Source organism: Ctenopharyngodon idella, chromosome 23, assembly GCF_019924925.1.
Source record: "Ctenopharyngodon idella isolate HZGC_01 chromosome 23, HZGC01, whole genome shotgun sequence".
Classification (NCBI taxonomy): domain Eukaryota; kingdom Metazoa; phylum Chordata; class Actinopteri; order Cypriniformes; family Xenocyprididae; genus Ctenopharyngodon; species Ctenopharyngodon idella.
In genome coordinates, this window is record NC_067242.1 from 18461136 (window position 1) to 18485856 (window position 24721).

Sequence of the window (24721 nt, forward strand, 5' to 3'; positions counted from 1 at the left end):
TAGGGTGGAGGGGTCAGGGGTCAGTGGGTGGTCAGTAGTGTGGACAGCTTGATGAAGCTGAGGGGAGAGAGGGGCCTGCTGTTCCCACAGCAGGAGCGCTCTGAGCTGGGCAGGGACAGTGGGCAGGTCCCTGGGGGTCATGCTGAGAAATGGGTTCCACTCACCAAATAGCAAACACAAGGACAGACTGCAGAAATATGGGGGTTCTTGAGTGTAGAATGGGGAAAAAAGGGGATGACGGAGTTCAGTGTCTATGTTTCCATGCTCATGGATGGATGGAAGAAATAATGCAAATGGCTGATGCACTGACACTCATATAGATAAGATAAATGGATATGGATAATAACATTCTCAATGCAACTTTCACATAGATTTAGTGTGGCAACCACATTGGGGCTGTGCGATAATCAAACTATTGTAGTTAATGGTAAACCCACATGAAAAAATACTATAGTAATTTATAGTAAATACTATAGTGTTTTTGAACCATAAATTGTAGTATACTGTATATATTATAGTATTTACAACACTTTGTTAATGAATGCTACAGCATACTGTAGTATTAACTATAGTGAACTGATAAACTGTAATAAATACTGTAGTATACTTTAGTTTTTACTACAGTAAACTGTAGTGTACTGTAGTATAATATACCCTATAGTTGTAGAAAACAGTACAGTATGGGTAAAGTAATTTGTTTATATTACTATAGTTGTTATGTTACCACAGCAACTATAGAATTACCACAAATTAATTCAAGTACTTTACTACAGTATGGTTCAAAAACACTATAGTATTTACTATAAATAACTATAGCATTTAAGTTAAGTGTTAAAGAGTCAATTCACCCAAAACTGATTCATTTACTCACCCTCATGTTACGTTCTACCTTCTGCTGAACACAAAAGAAGATATTTTGAAGAATGTTGACATCCATGGGTGCATTTACCATACAACGACATAACTCGCTGCTTCACTACCATAGTACGATGCATCGTAAACAAATTAACTAGCTAGCTAGTCACTATCTAGCTATGTCACGGAGGTGGTGGAGTAATAACTTCTTTAAATAAATCCGTTTGATATCAAATTAATGCTAGATTTTAGCTATAAATTACAAACACGACACCTGAGGACTAATTCTAATTTTTCTGTTATTTTGCTTTATTTCCAGATTCAATCGGGTTCGTTCTTACGTACCAGAGCACGTAAGCACATGCGCACTCTTCAAAAACGGTGATTAAAATCTCTTGACAAACTAAAATATGTAAATAACATTTGTACATATTCGAAATAAAATATATACATTGTGCTTAATGTCAGCTTGCTTATTTTGCTCAAGATAACGATTTATTAAGTCCACATGTCATATAAACAAGAAACTATGCTTCTAACCTCACAAGTTTGCGAAATGTTCGTTTGAACGATGGTTTCGGGAAACACCAAATCGCTGAATTATGTTAGTAACAGCGGAACTTGAGATGTTAATTGGCTAACGATGTTTTAAGAAACGCACCCCAGTTTGGGTTCTCATAGACTTCCATTGTATGGAAGTCAATCGAAATGGTTTTAATTTTAAAAATATATTCTTTTGTGCCTAGCAGAAGAAAGAAAAACACAGGCTTGAAGCAACTTGAGGGAGAGTAAATGACAATATTCATTTTTGGGTGTACTAGCCCTTTAAATAATGTAAAGATATTTTAATTAGAATCTAAAAGCACTTCATTTGCACTTCATGTAATTCCTTCTCATTTTAACTGGAGAACTCTGTAATTGGAATACTTGTCAAGAGCCTGTATTACCAATGAGTCATTCTTATAATGAAAAGTAGTTTGCAGGTCTGTATTCTAGCTTTGGATTTAAATGCATACTGAAAGTCAGTAGAAAAGTAACTATCCGTCTGTTTTGAATTGCTAACCTACAACAAACTGTTAGGTAAAAAAGGCACTGCAAGATGCAAGAATTGTTATAAACAGATTTTAATTTATCACTGAAAAAAGCGCAACACTACAATCTCAGTGTTCAGAATCTCTTAATATGAAGCAGGACTTGTGTGGTTTCACTTTCGATGTTTTAAATACAAACTTTAGAGATTTTGCATAATTTCTGTACAGATACATGAGAACGTGGACATACCACATCAATAACGTATAAAACCACATCAATAAAATGGTGCAAAAAAAAAAAGTCCCTGCACATACAAAAATAAATTAATACACTTTATTCAGTCACCAGTCTTGTGGAAAGCCTGTTGAAAAAGATCTGAACACACCGACAGTGCTTTAAAACAGTCCTTCACACCACTAAGTGAATCACAATTATGCATTTACAACAGAAAAGAGGTAAAGGTGTGCTAAACTAAATCTTATTTATTCTGACAGCTTATTCTTAATCCAATATGCATCTGTTGATTTACATAGCAACAAAAGGAAAAGGGGAAAACAGGCGTATTTACAAGACCACAAAATTATCAAGTAGGTTTTTTTCTTTTCTTATAACTTCAAACACCAGACATGTTCATCAAAATGTTTACAAGACTCAAAAGAGTTGAGAATTTTGTACAGTAGTATAAAAACATTTTGCGAGTTGAGCGTTAAAATATATTACCTTGCGCCCAACATGCAACGAATGCAAATAAATAAAAAAGAACAATAGAAAGGTGGCTTCAAAAATGATCAATGCAGCAAACATTCGAAATCAGTTTTTGTCTTCTTCAGTGTAATCACTGTACAGGCAGAGATCTGTGACTCTCTGAACTGGTATTGCCTGAGTGACGCCGATTGGTATTAATTAATTTCACAAAAATGGATTGACTGGGGGAAAAAAAAAGGGGGGAAGGGAGGGAAGAGACTGGCAGCGCCTCCAGCACGCGGCCCCTCGCTGAGAGCTTGGAGATGGGGCCAGGCACTTGGGTTCAGGGCCTGGTCTATGTGTCCTGGCTTGAGAGGTAGTTGCTCTTCAAAGAGTGCAGCAGGGTCAGTGAGACAGTTTGTGGACCTTTGGGACGCCTCCTCACAGGGGAAGCTAAAGATCGGGATGCGGAGAAGGCCTTCATGGTGCACAAATGTCCGATCGCTTCAGCTTTGAAACAAGTGACGCCTTTAAATACACAGACGGACGAATACGACAGGGCTTTTATTGAGTTTATCGTTACTCGTTTCTTGTTAAAGGGGTACAGAGAGGTAACAGCAGTGAGCAGATACTGTTCCAGAAGCGTCTCCATCCTTCAGTCACCTCGGTCTACATTTTCCGCCCACAGAGACTCGCACCAGCGTGTCATTTTCAGCACACTGGCAGAGTGAGAAAGACTGTGTGTCTGTGTGCACATATGTGTGTGAGCCTGTCATTTGGCCCCCATGGGACCCAGTAAGTTTACAGCAAGTGATTTACTCAAACTCAGTGCAGCATGTTGTTTGCCAGATGGGCATCAAACTGGCAAGTGTGTGTGTACATATCAAGGCTGGTGCTGGTGAGGGTTTCGTGCGGTGGGTGAACGTTCTGGTCTTGCTGCTCAGACTGCCAGCCTCTTGGGGTGGGCAGATGAGAGGGATCCATAAGGCAGAACTCCTCCAAAATGTTGTTTTCTGCATCAGGTCTTTTCCTGTCCTGTCACAGATACAGCTTTCTCCCCCAGTCTCTGAATAAAACACAAGTACACATTTTTAATAATCACAGCATAGTCAAAGAGCTACTTAAAATCTAGAAAATCTATTATTTAAAATATATAAATGAAATAATAACATGTATTAGTTTAATAGATATATTTTATTAATATATTTAATATACAATTATGTAATACAAATTATATAAAATATAATACACTTTATAATTACATTATTATACAAATACACACATATATAAGCAAATATAATGTAAATTTTATTATATTTTATATACATTTTATTACTTTAATATAATTTTAATATATACATATTATATTGAATATTTCAAAATGAATCCATATGTGTCAATACTTTTGTCTGTTTGATAGTTGCAGTACTAACTCCAGTTTTAGGAGTGTTGTTGTCGTTGTGCATGGCGAGGAAGGGGTTTGTGGAGATAGCTGGCTGCATGCCGGGCAGGAGGCTGTTGATTGGCAGCTGCTGCAGCTGTATGTCATTCTGCTGCTGCTGTTGTTGTTGTTGTTGATGCTGCTGTTGTTGTTGATGCTGCTGTTGTTGCATTAACTGGTAGAGCAGAACCTGCTGCTGTTCCTAAACAGACAGACAAACAGAGTATGATGAGATGTCTAGACAAAGACGGCACACCCACAGACGGCACACGGACTGCCTGATGCATATTGCACAGAAAAGTGGCAAGAGTTTCCTCAAAATTGCAATTCCAAGTTGTTTTTACAAGGTGCCAGGATGCTAAAATAAACACTTATGAGGAAGACCCATTAGGTATGCTCATAATTTACTGGTTAATTGTTAACCAATTAAACAGTTTAAAAGATCATTTTTCTGAAAAATTTTGCTGCATGGTTAAAAATGTGCTACATGTATAAAATTGAGTTTTTGAGAGAAAATCCCACAGATAAACAGCTATAGGCTATTTTAGTTCCCCTCACTCTACAACAAATCCTTTAAATTTAATGGTATTCAGAACAGAACAAGAATGAAATATCAAAGTAGCTATATAAACATCAAGCCAAAACAAATTCATTTAAAGCAAATCTGAAACAAAAACTGACGTTGGGCTCACGTAGACAATCTTGCTTATTCGACATGAATCCAAATGTTTCCATATTCGCAAAATATATTTGGATGCTAACTATTATTTATTATGTAAACTAGGCTTTGAACTTCACTCGTGTTCCAATATCCACGTAAAAATGTGCTTGGCATAATAACACCACAGTGGATACAACTTAAAATACTCTGTCTGTTATGGTCATACAGATAAGAGTAAGACATCATACTGTAAAGGGTTTACTTTTATTTGTGTACAATAAAAACAAATCATTGTTTTCTTTATTTTACTGTTATAGCACAAACAGGATGCCACTTTCCTCCGTCTCAATTTCCTTTCCATGAACTTGTTTTTGGAACGTGACACAAAAATGAACCGGGAAAAACTCAGGATATAGCCTAATACTTGTCACACAGTTTTTTTATTTTGTTTAGTTAATCGGTTAATTTATGTGAAATACATTTTGTGCATGTATTTCTTTTATATATGTGATTTTATTCTGTTTTTCCTGCAGGTGTCCCGATATACTTCAAGCAAAACCGAAGAACTAACTGCTGTGATGTCATTAGGGCCAAATAAGGCCAAATCTAAGTTCGTTTGGAGTTATTTTTGGGAGTTCAAAACAGCTTGCCAAAGCAAACTTTTACGGCTCCGCCTTCTTTCACGTGGATATCTTTTTCAGCTCATTTCTCTTCTTCAGTCCATCGAAGGCAGCCACATGTGAAAACATGAACACACTGGAGAGCTGCTTTATAGTAGAAAATGAAGAAGAAACGAGACACTGACGCTGTTTTTCATGTTTGTTATGGTAAAGCTGATTGATTTTAAGCAATATTGTACAAAGTGCTATATAAATAAACGTGACGTGACTTTACTAGAGTGCAGAGCTCGTGCTAACATATCCATGTTGCTATCATCAGATGCTTTTCTTATGTTTTATTAAAAAAAATGCTTGCTGTTTTTTCAACTTTGTTGTGTGTTTATTTTATTATTGAGAGGAAAGCATGCAGCACATAATTGCATATTCATCTAAACGCCGCTCTCAGTAGTGTGGGTGGCATCGGATGTTCGCTAACAGTAGATCGCTGGTCACGTATTTCGAAATTTGTTTTACCCCTAAGTGAAGAACGAAAAAGAACTTTGCCTTGAGTATATCTGGGCCTTTATGCTGCTATTTGCGCATTTAAAATTAAACAGATTTTGTTACTTTCAATGGGCCACAGACAGTAATTCATTATAATTTAATTTAATTCTAATTTAGCATAATCTTGTCGGTTAACGAGCATTGGTTATCGGTTAGGGAAAAAACAAAAATTTAACATCCCTAAGACCCATTGTGACTTTCAGAGTTTTGTGGCATTAGTTTTGTATGCAAACATGTATATTCCATTTTTGTTCTTGGAATTATGCATGATTTTGGACTCATCGGCCCCTAAATGTTTATAATTACAAATCGGTCAGCATCATCTTGCCTAATAAGATGGATCATGGCCATAATAAGCTGTAATGTAGGCTTATCCTGATGTTGAAAGTCACATGAAGAATTGTGAATGCTCAAACAGAGAGTGTGTAGGTGCTCCTCTTACTGGTGTGACCTGCTGGGAGTTGATAAGCTGCTGCAATTGGTGATGATGGAGGAGGATCTGCCTGTGTTGTTCGGTGAAAAGCCGTGCCGCACTGCAAACACAAGTGCATAAGCCCCCATAAGAAAACTTAAAATTTAACATTTCAAAAACATCTTGGCCAGACAAAAGTATTACATATAAATTAAAATACAACCCTTTCTGTATACTTAAGCAAGAGCACTGTAACATATAGGGGCAAGAACAAACAGGTATATAAGAACAAAATGAGCAAGTGTGGGAGGAAAAAAAAAAAAAAAAAAAGGGCAAAGCAAGCCAATCCTCACCTGGTTTTCGCAGTGGTCATGCTGCTGCATTCCAAAAAGCGCAAGCAAAAGAGAGATCGGGAAAGCAGAAAATATGTGAAGTAATGAAGCAAAAATGAATGCATCACACATGCAGTACCAAGCTGTATGGATAAATCTCATGAAATAAAATGTTTATTTAAATTAAAAATGCAATGTACGTATATGTATATAAATAAATCCATGTATATGTATATAAATAAATCCACAAAAATATTAAGCAGCACAACATTTTCAACATTGATAATAATAATAAATGTTTCTTGAGCAACAAATAAGCATATTAGAATGAAATGATCGTGTAACACTGAAGTCTGGAGTAATGATGCTGAAAATTCAGCTTTACCATCACAGGAATACATGATGTTAAAATATTAAAATAGAAAGCAGATATTTAAAAATTTAATATTATTGTAATAATATTATTACTTATACTGTATTTTTATAATCAAATTAAATGCATTGGTGAGCATTCAATTCAACTCAATTTCACTTTATTGTTGTGAAGAAACTTCTTTCAAAAACATAAAAAATGTTACAGACCCCAAACTTATGAACGATGGAGTATTTTGCATTTATTTTTTATTAATTTAATATTTCCGTAAGATTTGCACACAAATCCTCATCTTCAACAGCATCACCTGCCAGTTCATCACTAATCCAGACCATGTTATCATGACCCTGAAATACGAATCCTGAACCAAGGCCTCCTTTAAAGTAAATCCCAAATTAATCAGGTTTATTATTTAACTCTGTCTAAGAAGTTGAATTTGTACCTGTTACTGAGACTGTTGGACATGGGTAGGGATGTGCTGGTAGCTGTTGAGGGATGGGGCAGGGGGCTGCTGTTCTGGGCTAGGCTGGGGGAGGTTTGAATTACTCCATTTAGGGCACCCACGATGCCACTCATGGCCAGGTGGTTCCCTTGCAGAGCGCCCATCAGGCCAGTCACCCCGGTTATGGCAGGCAGGGACGAGTTGGCATTGCCAGGCTGGACGGCCACCCCGGCCATGCCGACTCCGTTCAACTGCTGCTGGGGGGGACTGTGGGCCGCAGAAGGAGGGGTGGAGAGAGAGGATGTGCTACTTCCGCTACTATGGCCACCAGACAGGGGATCCTGAAAGGAAAAGAAAGAATAGAGAAAGCACAGGAGTGTGAGAGAGAGAGAAAAGAGAGGTCAACGTGAGAGAGGCGCCTCCTGTACCTGTCCAACCAAATAGATGTATCATCATACAATTACATTTTAAACTACATGAAGCTGCAAATCACTTAAATATCAAACAGCCACCAATTATCTGAAAAATCTGACTTTATGATGCAACTACGTACTACACCATCACATCACTAGACTAGGGGTGGGCGATATGACCAAAATCTATGTAAGACCCAATTTACGTAATAAGAAATTTAATTCCATGATAGCAATATATATACGGGGGAAAAATACAATAGAACAAAGATACAAATTATATTAAGTTTGAAGGTACAGCAGATTTATTTAGCATGTAAGTACGTACTAGGATTGTTAAAAGTACACCACCACTTCGGTACCAAGTCGATATTTAAATTTTAAAAACCAATCTTTACCAATCTTTCTGCAGTACCAGTAGTATAGAGTACCGGGTTAATTCAGTACCCGCTGATAGGCTCTACTTTCAAACGCTCCTGTCTGTATTTGTGTGAGTGCTCTGTGAAGAGCATCAAAGGTTTCTATTTACAATGTGTTTTTGCAGCGGTGAGCTTTGTAGCCAATCACAGACATGTTTGTTGAGCGTGTGAACGCAACGGCCAATCAATTAAAGTTAGTCAATCTCTCAATAGGAGTTTGTTTAGCTTGAGCTCTGCATGCTCGCAAATCATTTCGTTATAGCCAACAAAGTTTAACGACAATGTAAGTAAGAGAATTATTCATTGTGCAGTATAGACAGATTTTTCTGAATATAAGAAGAGTTTTCACTGCGGCTGAAGTGATATCAGTTTCATTGATTATAAAGGCAGCGCTCTTTGATTGCGTTCTGACCCATTCATAATTTGAATAAAAGAGTTATTTTTCATGCTTTAAGTAAACACTGCAAAGTTTCGGGAGTGACAACCATATTAAAATGAGGGACTGAATTCAAAACCGTGATGTTTGACGAACGGGACAAAAAAAAATTATTTTATGTCAAAACAGATCCGTGCATTCAGTCTTAAAGTGTAAGTGCAACAGACCTGCCACTTTTTCTATTACCTGTACTGTGTTTCTTTGTTTTTCATTTTATTACTAATTTTTAATTAGATTTTTCTTAAAGCAATGTTTAACTGAACAATATTTGAAGCTACATGCTAATATTTTAATGGATAATTTACTTATACTCATTAGTAGTATTAAAAATGAACATTTCATTTACTTATTTAATTTTCAAATAGTTAAAAAAAAAAAAAAAAAAACAATTAAAACAAAATAGTTCCAAAAGTTTTTGCTATGGTACCGAAATTGGTACAGAGAACTGTTAAATTTGACTGGTATTGGCACTGAATAAATATAAAAATAAAACACTGCATATCCTTCACTGTATGTATGTATGAATAAAATATAAATTGACTCTTATTAATGCTACAAAGGTTATTTAGTCAAGAGCAGTGAGTTATTTTCTCTTTGTCTTTTGTTGTTTGATTAACATTAATGACCGACAGCTACAGGTATTAGGCTGCTGTCACTTTAAGACCTCATGCACGGATCTATCATACTGACACACATACAGTTTTCACCCAACTGTTTTTTTTTTCCCACTTAAGACATAACTGTGTTTACATGAATACTCCACACGATGGCCATTTTTTGCCATAATTGTGTGTGTATTTCACCATTCACATGCAATAAGCTGCGAAAGAGAACTGAATTGGGAATCACATGCTGTCTGAGGGGCCGCTTTCCTCGCGATCGCTTCAGCTGTGTGTCAGTCAGCGTGAGTACAGCATTAAAGACTGATTTATACTTCTGCGTCGGACCTCCGCTGGAGCCTCTGCGCCGTAGGCTATGCGTCCGTTTTCATTTATACTTCTGCGTCGTTGTGCATGCAGACCACTAGTAGGCAGTGAGAACGTATCATATTGCGTATCAAGGCAAAAGCCGAAGAAGAAGCAGTTTGTCATGTATGCTGTCAGAGAAGCTTACAAATAGAAGCGGCAGAGAAGCAGCAAATAGGTAACGACTTTTGTTGCAGTGTGACTGCATGTGTCCCCTGAAACAGAGCATTTTTTCATTCCTATGGAAGTTGAAAACGCTCACTCTTCTCCGAGTGCTCCGCACCAGTTTTTTGACCTGAGGAAGGGGTTCTAGCAGACCAATCACAGCGCTTGCGGTCCGCGTAGAAATGACACGTCGTTACATTTTCGAAGAGGTGCACGTCAGGCTACGTCGTAGGCTACGCGTGGTACACAGCCTACGCCGTAGCTATGGCGTACACTCGACGTGGAAGTATAAATCAGCCTTAAGTTCTTTTTTTTTTTTTATGGCTTTTGTGCTTAATATCATCATGCACATCCTGCTTATTTTCTCATTCATGCATGTTTCTTTATCACTCTGTGACAATTTTAAGTAGTACTGTGCTACGCAGATATATTTACATACCATGACATAAGCGGTTTAGCAAAATCTCTAACAATAGACACTTTACATTATCGCCACAATACGTATAGTCATACCGCCCAGCCCTACACTCAACTATGTACAGATATACATAATATAACACTTGACTCAACTAAAGAGGTGCTCAGTCCCAGCAGATGGCATCTGCAGAGCAGGGGTAGAGGAAGTTACCTGAGTGGGCAAGGGTTGAGAGGACTCTGTTAAAACACTGCTGCCTAGCTGAATGCTCTTGCTGTGCAGCATGTCTGGAGGAGAGAGAGATTTTGCAACTTGACATGAATGCGGAGACCAGATTAGCTAGAGTTGAGCTGGGAGAGGAGGCTCCGTGAGCAGAACAGAGGGGAGGAAGGGGGTCGGACGGGGTGAGAGGTGGGCTCGTGTGCATGTATGTGTGAATATGTGCATCGGGGGGAGGGGGTGTTTGGGGTGGGATTAGACTGTGACTGTCCAGATGGAGTGTGTGAAAACTGTACGGGTAGACAAGAGGCAGAAGGTAGCGGAGACTGCTAACCTGCGTGAGTGTTGCTGGGGTACAGAGGAGAGGAGGCAGTGGTGGCCGTGGTGCTCGCGGGGGTGAAAGGCACAGAGAGCTGAGCGCTCAAGAGCTGCAGTCGTTCCTTCTTCATAGTGAGGGTTCGGATTTGTTCCTCCAGGCGCCTGTTTTCCACCTGCAGCTGGTGCAGGGACTTCAGCATTCCCAGAACTGGACACAAAACCACACACATATAAAACATCAAATAATCTTAAAGCATCTTTTTAGAGCAGTTTTATAGCAGAATTAAAACTTTGTCTTATATTTGATGAAGTTTGCATCATTGATTGTGCTATTTTCCTGTTTATTAGAGTGAAGCTGTTTTGAAAGTGATTTGACTTGACAAGATTTGACGGCAAAATAAAAGTGGTTGCAAACCACCAAGATCAAGTCTTTCAGAAGCAGCGAACCCAATACCACAAGTGTGAAAACTACATCGGCACAAGTGCGGTTCAAGACCTCCAGAAAGAACTACAACGACAGACTTCCGCTTTTTTCCGCACGCTTGCGGAGGATCACACAGCACTGATCAGGGACCGGCAACCCCGAGCCAAATGCAAACCAGATGCACTGTCAGCAAAACCGCATAACTGGTCCCATATCAGCGGCAAACAGAAACTCAACCGTCCTACCGCTTCCTTTGCAGGCATCTCCATGCGTTTGTCAGACCTCCCCCCCCCCGTCGTCAGAGGAGCCTCTATCATAACAGAAACAGCTGCTGCTCATTCACACAATCCTGACACTACAAACCGACCTGCCGCTACTGAGAGATTCACTACTACCTCCTCTTTAACATTACTTGATCATGAAACTACTCAAGCTACAAAGACAAAACGGACAGGTAATGAAGCTCATAATTACTGTGGAATTAACCAATAAATTAATTACATTATTGGGACAGATGTAATTACAGGCTTCACACCGTCATATTATTTGATTGGCATGCAGTAAAATACCATTTATGATTTAAGTAATTATTCTTGCTTTAAATAAAATATTTTGAGTGAAAGCAATAGACCCAAGTTTATCATTATGCACCCTGAGATTAAAAGGGATGAATTATACTGAATATAAAAGCAACAATTTTCATGAGATGAGCCAAATTTCGATGACCATAATTAAAAAAGGCTTTTAGCGTACAAAAGAGAAATTAATTTAAAATGCCTTTTGATATCTGTACTGTAAACCCTCTCAACTAGACTCTGAAACAGGAATTAAATGATTTTTACATGCAAAAGCCAGCATGTAAGTGGGTTTCCAGGGTGTTGCTATATGGTTACTAAGCTGTTCTAAATGTGAGTTTTAGCATGTTGCTATGCATTTGCTAAGGTGTTCTGGGTGGTTGTTTACTGCTCAGGTCAAAATATTCTACCTGCAAATCTCTATGACGTTCTGTGTTTAAAGGCACAATATGTAAGATTTCTTGATTAAAATATCCAAAAACCACTAGAACAATGTTATATATTTTGTTGACTTGTGTACTTACATTATCCCAAACGTTTCCAACAATGTTTAAATCCAGAGAAATTTTAACCAGGACACGGACCGTGTCATTGCATTGCCAGTCAATAATGTCATATTAGCGCTACCTTCAATTTCCAGTTTTACTAATATCGATCTAATGCAACAAGTCTCTCATAGCAGCTACCGAGCGAACGCACAGAGTAACGTTATAACTTTCAACACACTCAAAAGTATTTAGTATGATTGTTTCAATCATGTAAAACAGTGCTGCGTTACCCCACATACGCAACGAAAAGTGGAAGCGGCTGACTACAGCAAAAGCATAAGAAAAGCTCTACTGAACTCGAGATCGGTGTGCATCGCAGGTGTCTACCAGTAGCGTTCGCTTCAGCAGCCTCATCCTGCTCCGACGGCTCTCGATCTGTCCCGCTTCATACAACCGTAACATTAATAAAACTTTAATACATTAGCCCATCTATGAACATGATTTCTGCCCAAGTCCGTCGGATTCCTTACCATCGGCTGTGGAGCTGAAGACGACAACGCCCATGATTCACACGCTCATTCACAGCGTCATCAAGCTACGCCTTTGTTTTGAATAAGCGACCTCTAGTGGCGAAAATTACATAATGTACCTTTAAATATGGCTCTGCTTTTTGCTTAATTCAAAACTTTTTTCCCCTCTTTTTATCATCTGCCAGTTAAAAATGTTAAGTTGTATCACTTAGAAAAAAATAGCACTTGCCGTCTCAACAAGCCACATAATTTACTGGTACTGTCATGTCTGTGAGGGATGAGTTACTTAAAGTTTAACACTCAAGCAAGAATTGCTTCCTATACCAAGTATGTCATTGACAAAAAGGAGACAAAATATTATAGACTTATTTACAATTACAATTTTGAACAAAATAACCAGTTTAACCATTAATGTGCAGCACAACTGAATGTGACAAACCTATGACTAAAACATCAGTTTGGATTGACTAAAACTAGACTAAAATGGCCAGACTTGACTAACAAAAAACAGGTTAAGGTTGATGATATCTAACATGGACATCTGACACAGGACTAAGACTAAATTTAAAAACAGATGATGAAATTTACACTAGTAGAGGCTTATGTTTAGAAACATAGCATCAGCAGCCATCACTAGAACTGAACTGGATCCTACGGCTCAACAAAATCCACAGCAAGACCAACACAGTGACATCAAGACATGGCCAAACAGCTCTGTGCTTGAGTGTTGAGGTTCAGTATTGTACACGGAAGAAACATACATCATTATACGAGTACAAAAAAGCCTCTCACCGTCTCCTTGTGAGCCCTGTTGTAGGAGGAACTGCTGTCCTTCGTTCCATTGCCGTTCCAGCAGCTGGTCGATGCTGGTGGCCACAGGGGGCAGCGTGTCCGAACCAGAGCCGAGCCCTGGAACCAACGGTCCTGACGAGTCATACCGGATATGAAGTCCACTTAACGGAGACCTAAAGTCATAAATAGACAACAAGTGAGATGTATATACACACAGGTTTATTAAATTTGTCTCATCGTGAATTTAAAATGCAAATGAGGAGGTAAGCTAAGGATCATAGTGGTACAATTCAAGTTGTAAATATATTAATAGTTTTTGCTTACAAACACATACTAGACCACTGCTATATAAACAACACAGTTGAACTCCTGGTCTGGCATCATGCCTTCAGAGGCAGACGCACTGCTCTGTAAAGCCAAACAGAGTTCAAACCTTGTGTAAGTGAGAGAGCCTGGGCCTGCGTCTCTGACACCATAAATATCAGTACGCTCTTGTTTGGACAGATAGCGATCTGTGTTATTATGAATGCATCCAGCTCTGGGCTCTACATCAGGGCTCTCTGGCGAACGTGAATCTATCTCTGGGGTAATTACGACTGGGCTGAGATCTGCAGCACAAGGCAATAAATCTCCAGCACAGGACTGTGAAGCCATATCATCCTGCATGGCTGCTCCGGTGCAGATCACAGAAAAAGCAGATACAGATTTTTGCGGTTAATCTGAAGACGGTGCAGAATGCTTCTGAATGAGATTCGTGGACATGTGGGACATATTTAAGGCCCATTCACAAAAAAAAAAAAAAAGATGCAAGATGCAAGGCAGTAGAACTGGAAAAATAAAAAGTCTAGAGAGACTCATATTTTTCAAAGAACTTTTAAACTTGAGAGCTGCGTTTTTTTGAATGATGCGAGACACTGCAGACGATGTAAGATGTGAGTGCAATGATCAAACAAGTCTGTCTAGTGCATATTTACATGAAAAAACAATCGAAAAGCAGCATAGCAGAATGCAAAAACGTGTGAGAACGTCCCCTTATATTTTCAGTACTGAAAATGCTGACATGCAAAACAGTTTACAAACAATATGACAAGCTAAGATTTTACACTGATATTGAGCTAAATGCATTTCTCAAAAAAGACGTAAAATTGATCTGAAAAAAGTAAATTACTGCATTTAAAAATAATACTTTATATTCATACCCAAAAACAAACAAACAAAAAAAAACTAAACCAAATCTTTAAGTAACAAAATGAAATTAAATGAAACTCAGAAAATCAACATACCTTGTCAAGCAAAAATATTACATCCGGAGGCAATTTTGTGCAGTATATTCACTTCAATATCAATCCATTTTATATCCTCAGTCACGGGGCAAAAAACGCTATATCTTGGGTTACAGAAAATGTATCTTTCTGCGTTCTGAGACATCGCCGCCACATCAAACTCCGAAGCCGGTTTAACTGCGATAAGGGCAACAGCTGAGTGTTCAAAATGCCTGCTGTTCGGAAGGTGAGCGCGCAAGGGAGGAAGCGGAGTGAGCGAATGAGTGTGTTCTGGGGGGGAGGGAGGGCGAGCAAAATCTCAGAGCCTGGAGGAGGGGAAGTCTAGCTCAGGAATGTAAATAGGACTTACCGAGGGGAGAGGCTTGTCTTTGGTGAGTTTCCTCTTCTGGAGAAGCCGAGAGCTCCGTCTCCTAGCTCCTGATCTGAAAGGTAAACAGAGAGCAGTCGATAAGGAGCCGGAGTACAGATGTGGGCACAAGAGAATCCTGGGAAACGCAGGAATGTCAGGCTCGATCCAAAGTGAGCCTGGTGGACATCAGATCTCCCTTGCAGAAATCCATCTAGGGGCTGCAGAGTGGTCTCTCTGGCGGCTCAGCTTGCACACTGACACCACCGAGTGTGTCACCGAGTCACCTCTCTCTCTCTCCCCCCCCTCCCTCCGTTCTTCCCCTCACCCCAGCTCTTTCTTTCCCGTGGAGGCTCCCATCGCCCTGCCTGCAGGCCCCATGCCAGACACTGCTTTTCATTTTCTGCAGTGAAAGTAATGAATCACATATGCGCCTCGCCAGGCACAACCCCCTCCGCTCCTCTCTCTCTCTCTCTTTTTTTTTTTCTCCACACCCCCCTCAAGTCACAGTTAGCCAATCCCATTTTTCTCTTCCTCCCTGCTTCCTTCCCCCCTTCCTTTCCTTTTTCTCAACCGTCTTGTTCTTTTTAACACTTTCCAGCCCACTACCACCTCAAGCGCAGACTGGCTCCAGTGGGGGTGCAGGCACATCGGTGCAAGCCGCCCAAGGTCTGGTGTGACTTATTATGGTGCTGACCCCTTGCCTGACCCTGGATCAGCCCCGAGGCTGCAGTGCAGACTGGACCCGAAAGCATCGGGTATCACTTTACAAAATAAAAAAAAAATTAAAAAACAAAGAAAGAAAAAGGACTGACCGACACAGTGGAAGCCTATAAGCAACAGGTGACTAGCATTAAGAGGAAAGAACAAGTACTTCATTAAAGTAAACAAGCCTAGTGTTAGTCTCATGACAAATTTTTAGACTAGTGTTGTTGTTTTTTCTGTCCAATATCTAGACAACAGGGTGGCTAATGGCTGAAATATACCTGGCAGGTATGCAAGATGTAAACAAAGCATAGTTATTAATTTAAATGTTATTATTTTTGGTGCTGTCAAACGATTAATCGAGATATATATATATATATAATATTTATATATAAAATATACATTATATATAAATATACATGTAAATATTTCTTAAAAGCATGTATGTGTGTGTATTTATATATACATAAATATACACAGTACACACACATTATGTAAACGCAAACTTTTATATTATTATATAATAATAGGATATGTAATTATGTTTTTGAAAGAAGTCTCTTATGCTCACCAAGGCTGCATTTATTTGATCAAAAATACAGTAAAAACGGGTAATGTAAAATATTACTATAATTTAAATAAAATCTATTTGAATATACTTTAAAAGGAAATTTATTTCTTTGATGGCAAAGCTGAATTTAGAACAGTCATGTTGATGAAGAAATATTACTCATTATCAACATTGAAAACAGTTGTGTTGCTTGATATTTTTGTGGAAACTTTTTCCAGGACTCTTTGATAAATAGAAAATTCAAAAGAACAGCATTTACTTGAAATATAAATCATTTTTAAATATTATAAATGTCTTTATGATTACTTTTGATCAATTTAATATATCCTTGCTGAATAAAAGTATTAATTTCCCTAAAAAAAAAATCTTTCCATCTAAATATAAGCCAAATTTTCAGCCTGTTCAATTTATATATATATATATATATATATATATATATATATATATATATATATATATATATATATATATATATATATATATATATATATATATATATATATATATATATATATATTACACACACACACACTTTAGACGTGCTGCGGTGAGAACGAGCACCAGACAAGAGCCAGGCTTGTGCTAAGAGCACGTAAGCTTTCCAGTCTCGAGCGGTGGTCTCTTTAAGGACGGGTGTTCTTCCTCCTATTGTTAGTCAAATGACCCCCTGACCTCTGTTTGAGGAGGAGGGCATGACTGATCCATTATTCCTCAAAGGCTGTGTTCCTCTTTTTTCCTCTCTCTCTCTTGCTTTCAACTGGTCCCTACCACAACCCCCATGACAGGGTCCTGCAAGCCCATTCGCTCATGACTGAGACCCCCAGGGTTTAGGCAGGGACCAGGGAAAGTGTTGAGTGGCCCTGGATGGAGGGAGGGAGTCTAAGGTATGTCTGCCTCCTAAACCCAGGGCAATCCCCTCTGTGTCATCACTGCGGTCATTGTGCAGATTAATGAAATGTTTGAGTGGTAGCATGCTTCATTTAACAGGTATGCACACTTTCAGCTCTCTGTCCCGGGGAGTTTTGTTCTCTGCCTCTCCCTCTCTCTGCGACCTGAGGAGGTAAGGGGGGGGGGGGGGGGGATACAGCTGACCACACATTCCACATGCACAGGGGAGTGGAGAAAGAATGGGAGGATGAGGAAAAATGGGAGAAGAGAACGCAGGAAGCAGGAAGAAAGGATTTGAGAAGGGAATTCTGTGCCAGTGGGAGATCAGTGTGGTTCCTCATCTGCGTGTCTCACCTGCTGGGGAGCTCTCGGACTGGGCGATCAGTGCAGCCATGGCGGAGTTTGGATTCAGCCTGTTTCCGAACATATGGGATGGCGCCAGGTTAAAGGATCCCGGTAGTGAGTTTGACTAAGGAAGAAACGCATAAGAAAAAGGGTTAGATTAAAGATGAAAACACTGTCAAATACCAAATATTGTGGGTGCCTAAGTGCATGTCCCTGCATGTGCGCATATGAATGTGCGCCTGAGCGTTGGCCAAAGAGCTGGATGATAAAACACCATGTCAGCTGTATTTCCTGTGAGCCAGAAGAATTGGCTGAGCCTGCAACAGCAGATCCACAGCCCTGAACAACATGCAGACCATGTGCTTCTGCAGCTAATTATTTAATCCAATTAAGCTATTTCCCTAATAACGGTTGGGATTGGTTGCGGTGTTGCTTCTGAGGTAGCAGCATATGTGCAACAACAAACTTGGTGCATAGTGGAAACCACACAAAGCTTCACATGACTTGCATTTAAATAACACTTTTGCTGTAAGACAATGTTGTAAATAGCAGAGAATTATTGAGAGGACGAAGAATTATTGAGAAATGAAGAATTACTTAAGAGATGATTACTCATTTATTCCAATTTACAGACTATGCTAATATTTATTGAGCATGGATGCAATAAACTGATCAAAAGTGACAGTAAGACAATAATGTTACAAATAAACACTGTTCTTTTGAACTTTGTATTCATTAAGAAAATCCTGAAAAAATCCTGTACAACTGTTTGATTTTTTTTTTTTTTACTTGAGCATCAAATCAGCATAATCAAATGATTTCGGAAGGATCATGTGACACTGAAGACTGGAGTAATGGCTGCTGAAAATTCAGCTTTGCCATCACAGGAATAAATTAAATTTTATAATAAACTAAAATTTTAACATTTTAATAATATTTCACAATATTCTTGTTTTACTGTATTTTAGAATTGGTCAGCATAAGAGACTTTTCAAAAATCTCAAACTTTTTAACAGTAGTGTATTTTTTTGGGGGGATCCATACAATTATGCACTTCATCCAACACATCCTATTTATTGCATCCTTTTTCTCACTGCATATTTTCAAAAATCAATACATTCTTTCCTTTTCCTTTCCTCGCTTTATCTACATCAAGGTCTTATCTGATCCAAACAGGAAATAATGCTTGCAGAAATTACAGTGTACTGGATTTCTTGCTCTGTTATTATAGAATTAATATCTTTATGTCTAATTTAAGGATTTCTGACTACATCAAACTGAAACACATTTGCTGGAAACCACTCTTGCAAATGGCCAGTGAATAGACACCCATACAAAGCCAATGTTTAAACCAACCTTGAAACCATGCTTCTTTTATGGATCTTCAATTAACAACTGATGTAAACATGTGCTTTATGGCTTGCGCTTTATTTTGACATGGAGCAAAGTCTATCAGGTACTCCAACCCTAAACCTGAGACTGAATTTGAACTGCCTTACCTATTACACTTGTAAAAAAAATAAAATAAAATAAAAAGACAACGACAACGACAACAATAATATTATAAGTATTAATGGTAAGGTTCTAAAATTTCTGTCTGAAGTATATCTACACACACACAAAAAAAGTAATATCCTGCATTCCCCTGGCCCCTCACAGCCCCGCAGGCCCTCCCTATTCCTCAGACTCCTCTTTCAGGCTGTGTTGAGAGAGGAGGGAGCATGACCAGTATGAAGAGAACCCCTCATCCCACTACACAGCTCTCTGTCCAGCCTGTCAGCCCTCATCCCATCAGCGAGCTGAGCTCAATGCGCCCGCACAGGGAAAAGAGGGACAGCCGGATTGTTTGAGGCTTAGGGCTCTCAGCACCATTGTGGAGGTTAACGAAGAGTGGGACAGAGGTGGGCCTAGGGGGTGTGCGCTGGGGTCAAAGGTCACCGCTGCCCTGCTTGCAACCACCGAATTTTTTTCATCCAACCATTCTTCCATCCACAAAGGGAGAGTTAGAGATGGAGTGGAAGAAAAAAATATTGCAAACATCTCAGGGATAGTCATGCTGATGGATGATTGTTCGCACTTAATATATTTGATAAAACACCATGTTATATATCAAATAAAAAAAGAATTATATTCCTGACCCCAGACACACTTTTAAAAACATCACCTGTTTACTAATCTGCTAACTACCTAGTAAAGAAAAAAGTCCATCATATTAAATCTCCTATGCCATAAAGCTTAGGGCTAATGGGGTATATTTGCAAGCGTGCATTAGAAAGGGCTGGACCGCCGAGAGCCCTGCAGCATTAAGGCCATCAGTGGGTCTACTTCATCTCCTAATGTAAGGCCACCCTGCCTGCAGAGAGGGCAGATCTGCACAAACAAAGCCCTGTTGCCTGGAAACGACTGGTTGCTACAGCAGTGCAAGTCAAGACAAAGATGCTCAGGAGAGCGGCAGAGATGGTGCTCAGTCTCTAGTGTGCTTCCAAAGGGCCCATTTGGAGCAGCACTGGGAGCCTATAAGAATGACTTTACTTTATTATTGTCATCTGAACACACGCAGGAGTCCGTCAATGAGTGGGAGGAGATTCTGAAGTCGCTGATTCATTTATTCTGTATTTATTAATGATTTAAATATTGATTCATGAAGAAACTGATACTTTAATTTGGTAAGGAGACATCAAATCAATCAAAAGTGATAGTAAATAAATTTATAATGTTACAAAAAAATTTTTTATTTCAAATAAATGCTGTTCTTTTGAACTTTCTATTCATCAAAAGCACCAAATCACCATATTACAATGATTTCTGAAGGATCATGTGACACTGAAGACTGGCATAATGGCTGCTGAAAAGCTTTGCCAAAGGAATAAATTACATTTTCAAATATATTAAAATAAAAACAGTTATTGGAAATTTGTTTTTACTTTTATTTTAAATGCAGCCTTGATAAGCATAAGAGACTTCTTTCAAAAACATAGAAAAATATCTATATTTATATATAAATATAATTACTAACTCAAAGCTATATATATATATAGCAAATATAAAGCCAATTACAGCTCTTTTCTCACAATGTCGTTCTGTTTATTTGACCACACATACTTCTCTGACTAGCTAATGCAAACACAATGACGTTCATCCGTTAAGACCATATACTTAAGCAGCCTAGTAATAAATACCCTAAATGACTCAAAACACTGTCTTTTAAGAGCTGAAAAATGAGGTCTGAAGTGACAAACTTTACTTCTCCCACTGACATGTTATGTAGACATGCGGCCCCTAGACAGCTTCCTTCGTACTGTTAATATTACTGCTGCAATTACATAAATATTACATTAGCACAACCCGGGCACTTGAGAACCAAATTCATTTGTTCTGTAGAAAAAGAAAAAAGAAAAATCACATCACATGCGAGTTACTTAATACATAAATAGCTGCACCCAACGTTTACATCTGAGCCTTTTAGGAGTTAATTACTATTTGTGCCATGAATGTGCTTAAACAGCATTTATCTTGCTAAAATTGGAGCAAATTAACACACAGCACAAAAACGATGAGTATAATTCTATTTAATTGGTTAATTTTGTGAGAGATAATGCATTACGGATATGTGTGAGCAGAAAGCTGTGCGATTAGCAGTTTTACTTTTCTTCGCAGATACACTACTGTTCAAAAGTTTGAGGTTTGTAAGATTTTTTTCTTTGTTTTTGAAAGAAGTCTCATGCTCACCAAGGCTGCATTTATTTGATCAAAAATATAGTAAAAAGTGTAATATTGTAAAATATTATTACAATTACAACAAAAAAAAACTGTTTTCTATTTTTCCTGTGATGTTCAAGCTGAATTTTCAGCACTATTACTCTAGTCTTCTGTGTCATATGATCCTTCAGAAATTCTAATATGCTGATTTGCTGCTCAAGAAACATTTCTTCTTATTATCAATGTTGAAAACAGCTGTGCTACTTTGTTTTGTGGAAATAGTTTTTTTTATAAATGTCATTACTGTCACTTTTGATCAATTTAATGCACTTGCTGAATACAAAAAAAAAAAAAAAAAAAAAAAAAACTTATTGAAAACCTACTGACCTTAAACTTTGAATGGTAGCGTATTAGTAGCTAAATCTCTTGATTTAAACTGTTTTAAGTTTTAAGCTAAACAAGAACACCTTATGTAGTTCTAATTTAGCCTAGTGATGCTGAAATCACATTTTTATGCTCAAATTAATTTCTTTTATTCATTCGCCCATTTCACCAAAACCAAATCTGATTTGAAATGATCCAACAAACATATGTAAACATAAAAAAGGTCTATTAAATACTCACATGTGTGGATGAGGTGCTGGTGAACGGGGCGGTCGGGGGCAGTGAGGTGAGAGTGGGCATGGAAGTGACCACAGACTGATGAGCAGGTAACTCGGAATTGGATCCGGAAAGAGACACTCCAAGCACCGCACTGGGCAATGGGCAGGCTACATCACTACTGCTAGGGTACGAACCTGCAAAAAAGACAGCAATTACAGTAAATTATTTAAGTAAAACAGCACATCATCAATAACAATCACTAAACCAAACATTTTCTTCGGATTCTCAAAAAATAACATGGTCTTGTTTATCAGCAGGAGATCTGGCATAGCAACTGGGGGATGTGAAACAAATCAACACAGGTTATGACCTGTAATCTAGTGGTAAAAGCAAAGTTTTAATAGCTGTAAGGGCAACCTCTGTCCTCCAATATACCTTCACTGGTTATCCATCTATCTTTCTCGCTGCCCCTGAGATGAACTTTGTGGACTTTGAATGGCCTGTCTGACCAGGCCCTCATTACAGCAGACATCGAGAGCGAGCACAAAGCATTTCTGAGTCCTCTCAACATGCACTCTGCACCGGCCTCCCGGTGACCCAGAAAACAGTTCCCTGAATCTGACGACTCACTATTTCTTCTGTAAAAATGACTGAGGGCTTTTCAGGCGGGGCCGGAGTGCCGGGGAGGAGTGCGGCCCATTCATATTTATGTGCCGGTTCATGACATGCACGCTGTTTGTTGTTGCTGTTATTTTATTGATTCCCCCCCCCTTTTTCTCTCTCCCTCCTCCCCTGCCACCATCTCAAATAAACCCAGCTGATGGCCCAGGCTGACCCGTTGCAGGAACGAGAGAGGCCCCCTTGCCACACAAAGGAATGAATGGCTCACGGCAGTCTACATTCACTGCTGAAACAAGGAAACATTGTTGGGCGGAGAGGTACCACGTGAAGCATTTACAGTACCAAGCTCTGAACTCCACATAGGGCATATGCAATAGAGAAAGGAAGCTTAGACATCACTGTGTCATGGTATTCCATTTAATCCCAATTCGTTTTACTTTTAGAAGATTTGTGAATACCAACGGCTAACTTGATGCATTAATGATTAGATTAATCTTTAAATCATCATGTTGATCTGATAATCTGGTTAATAATTAACATTTCAGAAAAGGTCAACCAACGGAGCATTTGATTAGAGGTTACAAGACATGAGCGACCAAACAAAGCAAGGACAAAGATCCTGTTATCTGGTGCTGATCGAACGGGCCCGATCGATCAGGACTTAACATCTCCTCCTGAAACCCCCCCCTTATCAAATCAGGGGAAGAGAGGGGAAATTTCAAATTAGATTAGCCAGCATTTCAAGTCAAACCCCTGTCTCCTCTCTCAGCAGAAAATCCATGCGAGTTCAGAGGGAGGTTAATGACGAGGCCCAGAACCTGATAAGGATCCTCTGCACTTTCCTTACGGACGAAGAGAAGAAAGGAGGGACTGATTCGAGGTATTGTTGCATGCCAGTAGAACATATTTAGGCCTTTAACGTGGCAGATGTTTTTAATTTAAATGTGGTATCATGAACAGTAATCGACGTCTTGTAGTGTTTTGCGTTGGGTTACTAGCTTCAAGATATGTTCCATCACATGCGAACAGTCAGGCTTGATGTATCTAATGTGTGCCGACAGAGAGCGATAAGTTAAGGCGCATGGCTGCAGTTAATGCAGCAAATGCATGCATTGCTTGTCAATGTTTACTTGAACAGACAGAACGGCTGCACAGTTTCATTCTAAAGTAATAAATCCAGGCTTAAAAGGATAGTTAACCCAAAAATGAAATCCTGTCATTATTTGTATAATGTCGTTCCAAACCTGTGTAACTTTCTTCTGTGGAACACAGAAGATATAATGAAAAATGTCTCTGTGTTGTTTTGTCCATATAATTAAAGTCAATGAGGTCTAAATGACTTCATTGTATGGATGGACAAAATTGTAATCAAAGTACGGAAAAAATGGTTCAAACTTTCTTCAATATTTTGTGTTCCGAAGAGGAAAACAAAGTCATACAGGTACACTGTAACACGTAATGTTTTAGCATAAAAAAATGCAAGACGCAGAGCAGTGAAATGAAAAAACAAAATGCATTTTTTAAATGAACTTATGTGCAACATTTTTAGTATCAAGCTGTATCATGTGCAAGATGCTACAAAAAAATGACAAAATGTTCGTCTAAAACATATTTAATTTTTTTTTTTCTTTTTTTTTTTTTTAAAGTGCCAAAACTGTACTTTGTGTGAACAGCCCCTAAAGGCTAGAATATGCTACATAAATTTGCCTAGATTTTTGCCCTGATTTGCAGTCTGGAGGAATCACGTTTCTGCATAAGTTTGTTTTGTTCAGAACAACTTAAAAGCCTTGTGGTGTGATATCTTCAGTCGTTTAGTGTATAATTGCCAATTTTTCTCTGTAACCCTATTTAAAGTCGACAAGCGTACAATTCCTAGCGTTTTAAAATCTATTCAGTTATCAAAAGTTGTGTAGTCTTCCAGCCTTAAAGGGTTAGTTCACCCAAAAATGAAATTTCTGTCATTAATTAAGACCTTCGTTCATCTTCAGAACACAAAGATATATTGATGAAATCCGAGAGGTTCTATCTCCCATAGAAAGCAACGAAATTACCTCATTCAAGGTCCAGCAAAGTAGTAAAGACATTGTTAAAATAGTCAATTTGACT

The 24721-nt window shown here is 38.6% G+C and overlaps 1 protein-coding gene across 8 annotated transcripts in view; it reads right to left on the reverse strand.

Annotated features, from left to right (window-relative positions):
- Positions 1-1963: 1963 nt before the first annotated feature.
- Positions 1964-24721, reverse strand: part of mllt10 (MLLT10 histone lysine methyltransferase DOT1L cofactor) — a 55172-nt gene continuing 32414 nt past the window's right edge. For 4 of the 8 annotated variants that reach the window (XM_051881605.1, XM_051881604.1, XM_051881603.1 and 1 more), the window contains 11 exons: positions 22016-22188; positions 17702-17816; positions 15187-15259; positions 13555-13727; positions 10762-10953; positions 10422-10495; positions 7396-7736; positions 6602-6625; positions 6279-6369; positions 3975-4214; positions 1964-3637 (listed from right to left, as the gene is read on the reverse strand). In XM_051881605.1, the coding sequence (XP_051737565.1) occupies positions 3590-3637; positions 3975-4214; positions 6279-6369; positions 6602-6625; positions 7396-7736; positions 10422-10495; positions 10762-10953; positions 13555-13727; positions 15187-15259; positions 17702-17816; positions 22016-22188 (1544 nt within the window). In that variant the 3' untranslated portion in view covers positions 1964-3589. Of the gene's footprint in view, positions 3638-3974; positions 4215-6278; positions 6370-6601; positions 6626-7395; positions 7737-10363; positions 10496-10761; positions 10954-13554; positions 13728-15186; positions 15260-17701; positions 17817-22015; positions 22189-24721 lie in introns of those variants that run through there. The other 4 variants (XM_051881607.1, XM_051881601.1, XM_051881602.1 and 1 more) reach the window with 3 other exon arrangements.